The sequence below is a fragment of the Coenobita brevimanus genome, chromosome 57 (assembly GCF_032717465.1).
Source record: "Coenobita brevimanus isolate Jiangsu-jjx chromosome 57, ASM3271746v2, whole genome shotgun sequence".
Taxonomy (NCBI): Eukaryota; Metazoa; Arthropoda; class Malacostraca; order Decapoda; family Coenobitidae; genus Coenobita; species Coenobita brevimanus.
Genome location: NC_137010.1, coordinates 33319446 through 33328208, shown reverse-complemented (window position 1 = coordinate 33328208; position 8763 = coordinate 33319446). Strand labels below are relative to the sequence as shown.

The 8763-nt window shown below is 42.9% G+C and overlaps 1 protein-coding gene across 1 annotated transcript in view; it reads right to left on the bottom strand.

Moving 5' to 3' along the window:
- Nucleotides 1–322: 322 nt before the first annotated feature.
- Nucleotides 323–8763, bottom strand: part of LOC145402135 (uncharacterized) — a 106258-nt gene continuing 97817 nt past the window's right edge. The window contains exon 4 of the mRNA XM_080274252.1: nucleotides 323–1040. Coding sequence (XP_080130378.1) covers nucleotides 392–1040 — 649 coding nt within the window. The 3' untranslated portion in view covers nucleotides 323–391. The remainder of the gene's footprint in view (nucleotides 1041–8763) is intronic.

The following is an 8763-nucleotide window of genomic DNA, read 5'->3' as shown; positions in this document are numbered from 1 at the left end:
TTAATGATGGAAGACTGGTAAATCTAAAATAAGGATCATACATGGTTGATGTTAGCTAAATTTTAGGGGCTAACTTGGGTGACTGTTTCAGTTCTGTCACTTTTGGGGGTCACTGTAAATGATTTTACTTCAATTTTATCAGTTTTGGGGGGTCCCCTTGGTCAATTTGGTTCAGATTTGGTACTTTAACAGGCTATCCTAGCTTACTTCAGTTCAAATTTATCACTTTGGGAGGATACGTTGGTTGAGTTAGCTCAACGTGATCACTTTTGGGGGCCACCTTAGTTGACTTCAACTCATTTTTACTTTTAGGGGTCAACTTTCTTTGCTTTGAGGGATATGATGGCAATCTTTGGAGGGGTGCTGCTGGTTCTGGTTATACATACTTTGTCTACTGCTTCTCACGCTTCTTTTTACTTTTTTTTTGGTGCGAATGGCCGAGTTGTTTTAGAGGGCTCTGAATATCCTGTATGATTTCTGCCATGATCTGGTCAGTGTCAGAGCTTTCACAATTAATTTCAACCTTTTCCCTCTTGACCTTCTTGGGGCTGTCAGTTGTTTGTATATTTTCTTCCATATGGTCCTCCTGAAGCTTTCTCTTCTTCTTGCTTGGTTGTTCATCTTCTTCTTTTTCTTGGGGCGCTTCGTCATCTGCTCTTTTTCTTTTCTTTTTCTGTACTGCATTACTATTAACTAAGCTTTCTTTCTTGATGTTAAATATGTCTACTTTCTCATGTTCTTTACTGTTCTCTCTCATTTTCTTCTGTTTTGGTGTCTCCTTATCTTCTGGACTGTCCTCTTCACGGTCTAATTCCTTCTTTACTTTCTTCTTAATTTTCTCTTTCGTGCCACGTATTCCAGTCAATTCCTTCCCTCCAGCACTACTAGTTGAAGATTCCCCTTCATTTCTCAACTTGGATTTCTGCTTCTCTTCTTTTTTTACTGAGTCATCTGCTTCATTGCTGCTTATTCCGCTGTCATCACTGAATATTATCCTCCTTCCTGTCTCTTCCTTTCTTGCTCTGATCGCTTCTTCCACACTATCCACCATAAAAAGAAAAGGCATGTATGAATACAAAATAATGCAAAGTTAGAAAGCCTTAAAACTACACTAGTTTATATGATTACAGTAATTTTGAAGTCCTCATGATTTAAAGATAATAATAATAATAAATGTGAGAGGTGTAAATAAGGAAATCAAGAGGGTGGAAGTGGTGAATCTATTCAAGAGTGAGAAATATGCCATGATGGCATTGTGTCAAACAAAGATGATAGGGTGTCAAGCGGAGGAGTGGGAGGGTGTGAAATGTGTAAGATCAGGGATGAATGGGTGAGGACGATGCAAGGAAGGAGTCGCTCTGTTGATGAATGAGGTATGGCACAGTGGAATGAGAGATTACAAATGTGTTAGCTCAATATGTATGTATGTCAAGTTCAAGTTTGAGAATATGGAAGTGGCTGTGATCATAGTGTATGCACCGTGTGATGGCAGGATTGAGAGAGAGAATGGGAGGTTTTGGGAAGAGCTGGATGAGGCAGTGGGAGAAATGCCCAGGAGCTGTAAAGTGATCGTAATGAATGATATGAATGGAAGAGCAGGCACTGGTCTTAATGATAACATAATAGGTTGTAATGGGGTACCAAGAAAAAATGATAATGGGGAGTGACTGAAGGATATGTGTCAGGAATGGAGGTTGGGCATTTGTAACTCACATTTCAAACACGAAAATGCACATAAATATACATGGTATAGAGGGAATGGGGATTGTGTTGAAAGGAGCCTCATTGATTACATGCTTGTAGAGAGGTCGATGCTAGGAATGGTTGCTGATACGAGGGCCGTGAGATGACGATGTGGAGGTCTGTCAGATCATATGACTGTGGTATGGAAGATCAAGCTGAGAGGAGTGAGGTGGACCAGGAGAGAAAGGAGCAGTCAAGGAGAAAGACTGAAAGCCAAGAAGCTGAGGATCAAAGGAATGGCTGACGAATACAGGACCAAAGTAGGGGAGGAGTTAGAATCAGTGAGTTGGAATGAAATGGATCTGGACAGCCTGTGGAATGCATATAGGGACTGCTTAGTTAGGAATGCTAAAGCAGTGTGTTGTGTGGCAAGAATAACAACAAAGAAAAAATGTATGGCATGGTGGGATGAAGAGGTTAAGAGAGCAGTGGAGGAAAAGAGGCAGAAGTGACTACAGTAGTTCACAGGACAAGGGTTAAGTTGAAATAAGAAATAAATATACTGAGGGCAAGAAGCATGAAAAGAGACTAGTGAAGAGGAAAAAGGAGGAGGTAAATGATGATCTAGGAAGAAAAATTAATGCAAACTACTCTGGAAATAGGAAATTATTCTGAAAAGAGGTGCGGAAATGTAGAAGTGACAACGGAAAGAAAAGTGAAGGTGTGAAGGATGTAGGTGGTAGATTATTAACCCATGGGGATGAAGTAAGCACCAGATGGAAAGAATATTTTGAAAGCCTGATGAATGGAAATAGAGACATCACAGCCACTGTAAAAATGATTGGTTTTGGGGGTGTGAAGAGAAGGAATGCAGTGCCAGGAGACATGACACTCGCACAGGTGAAGAATGCTGTGAAGTGGATGAAAAATGGGAAGGAAGCTAGGGTTGATCGGATGTATGCAGAGATGATGATTGTCATGGAGGGAGCGGAATGAAGTGCTTGTTGGAGACGTGTAAGAAGGCATGGATGAGTGAAATTGTGCCAGCAGAGTGGAAAAAGGCTGCAATTGGACCCCTGTAAAAAAAATAGAGGTGAGCGAAGTGAGTGCCAGAATTATCGTGGCATAAGTTTATTATAAGTTTATTATTATAAGTTGGAGAAGAACATGGAGGTTTTAGGAAGGGAAGTGGTTGTGTAGATCAGATATTCTTTCTTAGATCTTTGGTGGAAAAGTTTCTTGAGAAGGAAAATAAGTTGTATGTGGCCTTCATGGATTTGGAGAAAGCATATGACAGAGTATATAGACAAGGATTGTGGAAAGTATAAAGAATATATGGAGTAGATGGGAAGTTGTTGAAGGCCATGAAGACTATGTATGAGGGTGCTAAGGCTGGAGTGCGTGTGGATAGCAAACTGAGTGAATTTTTCTATTTGAAGGTTGGTTTGAAGCGAGGATGTGTTATGTCTCCATGGTTTTTCAATCTGTGTATTGATAGGCTTATAAAAGTGATACAAGGTAGGGCAGTGGATGTTGGAGCGGCCATAGTGAAAGAGGGCAGTGTTTGGAAACTCCCTGTACTGTTGTGTGCAGATGATACTGTGTTGTTAAGTGAAGATGAAGGGGAGCTGCAAGGCTTGGTGGATGAGTCTGGGAAAGTGTGTAAGAAACGGAATCTAAAGGAGAATATAGGGAAGAGTAGTAGTAGTAGTAGTAGTGCTGGTGGAAGTAGTAGTAGTAGTAATTACTATTGTTGTTGTTCCCTAGACAGTGTCACTGAACAGCCCTGAGCTCTAAGGAAGGCCACAGCCGAGACCGAGCTTTCCCACAGAGCTCTCTAGTGTATGTTGTGTTTTTCGCACAGGTGATTTTGTGCAATGTGGTCTTCTACAATGTGCTTAATAGTATGGGGTGCTGCGATGCATCCTGGACAGGCATCAGCGACGAAATCATCCAGCCTCTTCTGATAACTTAAGAGGGCTGGATGATGCCATCTCAGTGTGGCCAGGTGGACCCTGTCCTCACGAGGGAGATAGGATTCAGGAGGGTGGATATCAGGAGGCCGTGCATGGAGCTGTGTGTTGTCTTTAAGTGACTGAATGGAGTGGCGAGTAATCTGAGTATGGACATGCTTCTGGAAGCTGGTCTGAGGCGGGCAAGGGGGGTGAGATGACAGTATTTGTGGAGAGATGACAGTATATGTGTGATATTGTGTGTGGGTGTTGATGTTCCTTGGTGTGGGTGGATGTGCTGCCGTGTAGTGTAGTGGATGGAGTGGGTTTGTGGAGGCTGCGCCGAGAATTTGGGTGCCTCTCATATCTAGATAATCCTTGACTTTGAGGACTTTGGTTTCTTGGTGTAGGTGGTCTGTGGGTGTAGTAGCTGTGCAGACTGTGATTATTTTTAAGGCCTTGTTTTGTACGGTCTGTAGTGTTGTAGTGTGTTTAGTGAGGTTAGAAGCCCACGCAGGGCTTGCATAATTCATCACTGAACGTATATATTGCTTGTATACTGTTGTGGTGGTGGTTTCTTTGTTGTGTCCAAATGTTGCATGTGCACGTGACCTCAAGGCATTTAGTCTTGATGTTAATTTATCTTTAATGTTTGTGATATGTTGTTTAAATGACACTGATGTATGTTACACTAAGGATTTTGTGTGGGGGGGGGGTGTTATTTATGGTGGTGTGTGGAATGTGACTGTGTTCTGCTGTCCAGTTTGTGAGAAGGGTCACTGTAGATTTGGCTGGGGCTATTTTGGGCCTGTTTGTGGTGAATCATTCGTGTAGTATGTTGAGGTATTGTTGGAGGATGTGTGGCTGTGTTTGCATTTTGGTGTGTACATGTAAGTGTTAAGTCATCTGCAGGGGAAACTATGTGTATCTGTGGTATGTGGGGTGTGGGTAAGTCATGCACGTATCTATCTATCTATCTATTGCCAGATGCAACAATCCCATAAGGGGTGGCCATTTGACTTTGAGTTATTTGTTTTACGGGGAGGGGCACTACCCCTCCACCAACCCACTTCCTGACACGTAGGGAGCACGTATGATTTGGTTTTATGGTTACCACCCAGCGTTGTAAATGGTTTCTTGGCTTACAGGAAACCATTTGGCTTGTCACTCAATGTAAAGCCACCTGTACAGGAAAGAAAAGCAATAAGTGACAAGAGAGATGGGAGAAATAGGACGAGAGGACGACAGGCACAGAAAAAGAATGATAAAGGCTAAGGAAGAAGTAGGCAGCACTACATCAAGTGAGTGGATGATGGTCGCCACCACCTACCACCATGCATGTATACTGTAGGTTAAAGAGTGTTGCGGACAAGACAGATCCTCAGGGGACGCCATTTGTGAAGTTTCTGATGTTTGAAGATTGACCGGGAAATGTTACAAGTGCTCATCTGCCTGCTAAGTAGTTTGCCAGCCATCTTTTTGTATTATTGTGCATGTTTGTGTTGAATATTTTGTTTGTGAGGTTGTGGTGGGGGATGGCATCAAAAGCTTTGCAAATGTCTAGTGTGACTAGGAGTGTTCTGTGTGGTGGCCTAGCTGAATTCATGCCATCAAAAACTCTCTGTGTAAGGTCTGTAAGAAGAGTGTTTGTGGAGTGTAGTGGCCTAAAACCATGTTGTGATGGGGCTAGGGGAGTGTGAGGTGTAACTAGTTGTAGTACCAGTCGTTCAGTGACTTTGGAGGGGGTGCAGAGGAATGTGATGGGGTGGTGTGAGGAAGGTAATGTGGGGTCTTTGTTGGGTTTGGGGACAGTGATGGTGATGCCATACTTCCATATGTTGGGTATTATGTATTGTGAGTAGCTGTAGTTTGATATGTTGGTGAATCCTTGTATGCCCTGTGGTCCAAGGTCTTTAAGGTGTATGTTGCTTATGTTGTCTGGTCCACAGGCAGATGTGTGCTTAAGGTTGCTAATGATGTGCTTTGTCTGGTTGTAAGTGAAAGGTGCGAAGTCTGGGTCTGTGGGGAACTGTCTCTTACGTCAGATGACACATTGGTCATCTTGGTGGGAGTTTGGATGGCTGACATGTGAAAAGTGATTGATGACAGTGTTTGCTTGTTGTTTGTTTGAAGGTATGGTGTCTGTTGTTGTGATGGCAGCATGTGATTGTGTAATGCTGCTGATGGAGAGTGTGATGCTGTTTAGTGATTGTACAGTTTGCTGGTGTTTGTTTTGTGATCAAATGTTTGGAGATAATTATTCCAGTTTAGTGTTTGCTGTTCTGATATTTTACTGTTTATCTGAGTGTTGAGTTCTTGTATTTGTTGTACGGTGTCTTGTGTATGGGGTGTTGGGGAGTGTTGTAGTGTGTCCCACTGACTGATGAGGCCTTGAATTTATGGTGTGAAGTTGGGGTTGTGTCCCTTTCTGTTGCCTCTAAGGATGTGTCTTTTGTCTTCGTTTTGAATAACTGTATTAAAAGTGTGCACAGCGGTGCTGATGTTTGTGATGGACGTACTGTATAATGTAGCAGAGAGTAAAGTTATGGTCTTCAAGAGAAGTGAAGTCAGTGAATGTACAGTGAGGTTGGATGAGGAGGAAATGGAAAATGTGAGTGCATTTAAGTACTTGGTTAGTGTGATAAGTAAGGATGGAAGTTTAGAGGGTGAAGTGCTTGAAAGGGTACAACAAGGAAGAAAGGTTGCTGGTTCCTTGAAAGCAGTGAAAAGAAACAGGGAAGTGAACATGGAAGTGAAAAAGTTACTACATGACACTATTGTGATACCAACTCTAATGTATGGAAGTGATATTGGACCTTGTTGGAGGGACACAAGTCAAGAGTGAGAGCTGTGGAAATAAATGAGTTATTTGAGAGGAGCATGCGGAGTCACATGGAGAGACAGACTGACAAATGAGGAAGTGAAGGAGCATTATGTTGTGGATGTAGATGTGATAGGAAGTGTTAGGAGAAACACACTGAGGTGGTTTGGCCATGTGGAAAGGATGGAGAGCGAGAGACTGACGAGGAGGGTGTATGTGAGTGAGTTGGAGGGGGAAAGAGAGAGGGGAAGGCCAAGGATGAGATGAAGGGATGGAGTGGAGAGGTATATGAGAGAGGGGGGTGCAAGCTGGGAGCAGGGTAATGAAATGCCGGGGGACAGGGCGACATAGAGGCGATTTGTTTGTGGTCACCCCTTATGGGATTGAGGCATCCGGCAATAGATAGATAGACAGTTTACCGAGTGTGGTGGGGAAGGTATAAGGAAGATCTACTGTAGACAAAGTTAGAGAGATATCAGAAGGCCTAGAGAGTGATGAAAAGGGTGGCTTTAGGAGTGGCAGAGGATGTGTGGATCAAATATGTGCAGTAAGACAGACAGTGGAGAAGGCTTGTGAGAAGGACTATAAGGTGTTTATGGCATTCATGGATCTAAAGAAATTATATGACAAAGTTGACAGAGAAGGATTTGGAAGGTTTTGCACATGTATGGTGTAGATGGTAAGCTCCTGGGTGCTGTCAAGAGATTTTATGATGGTAGTGAACCATGCGTAAAGGTAAATGGGCATCTAAGTGAATGGTTCAAGATCGATGTGGGCGTGTGACAAGGTTGTGTAATGTCCCCATGGTTGTTCAATATATATATATGGATGGGGTGATGAGAGAAGTAAAAACACGAGTAATGGAGAGGGGGATGATGTTGATAATGAATGGTGATGGGTAGAATATCTCAAATTTGTTGTATGCTGATGATGCAGTACTACTTGCAAATACCGGACAAGAACTTGATAAACTAGTCCAGAGTTTTGCTGATGTCTGTGAGCATCGTGCCTTAAGAGTAAATGGAGAAAAGAGTAAAGTGATGACTATTGAGGGAGAAGGTGACTCCCAGTGTGATGTTACACTGAGTGGCGAGAGACTGGAAATGGTGAGTGTTCAAATACCAGGGTACAGTGATAGAAAAAGAGAGGAAAATGTGCAAAACAAGTGGAAAGTAGAGTGACACATGGTAGGAAAGTAGCTGGTGCAATGAAGGCCTTGATAAAAAGCAGAGGCTTGAATGTTGCAGCTGCATGAGGCTTACATGAAGGAGTGTTAGTGCCAACTTTAACATATGGATGTGAGACTATGGTGTGGCATGCAAATGAAAAGTCAAGAGTGAGAGTAGTGGAGATGGAATTGCTGAGGAATGTATGTGGAGTACAGAGTGGATAGGGTACAAAATAATGTGATTCATGAAGGATGTGGAGTGAGGAAGTCTGTGGACACCAGAATCAAAGAGAGTGTAATGTTATGGTATGGCCATGTGGAGAGAATGGATAACAATACAGTGGTGAAAAGGGTGTATCTGAGCAAATCTGAAGGAGGGAGGAGGCAAGGTAGGCCAAGGAAAAGGTGGAGGGATATGGTGGATGAATGTGTGAGGAAGAGAGGTTTGGAAGTCAGTGACGGTTGGGGACTGAGAAGAGATCGAGCTGGCTGGATGAATATTGTGAGAAGAAGCGTATGATCAGGGATTTGGCACCTCTTTTTGACATAACAGCGTCCAAATTAACTCTATCGGATACATTTATGTGAAGCTACAGAACATGGTGAATGTTTCTGGCATATCAGATAGAGCTAGGATTCCGGGGGCTTGAATGGTGAATGAATGGAAGTATGGCCCATTGGACTGGGCAAATCTGGGCATCTGGATGTTGCTACTCCTCCTCCTGCCGGTGGGAAATGAGGTCTGGATGATAATGATGATGATGATGATGATAAACTTTATTGAACATGAATTTTCTTAAGTTTTCATTACATAATTGTGCAGTGACATCACCACTATTCATTTGTTTTCTTAAAATGAAAATGTACACTCCCCTGGATGGTGCTGCATGAGCATACAAATGTTACTCTCATTTCGTTTTGTTTAATTTTTGTAGGCTCCAACATGCTTCCATGCGTCGGCCTTAATCACCTAATAGCGGCTCTCCATGCTGTTCGATCTATGGTAGCCTCCCTGTTCAGAGCCCTTGACCCTGAGGTCACACTTAATGACCTCATCCCACGTCTTTCTTGGTCTACCCCTCACAACCCCAACCCCAATATTAACACTTCTCACCTTCTGCACCCAATTATCATCCCCC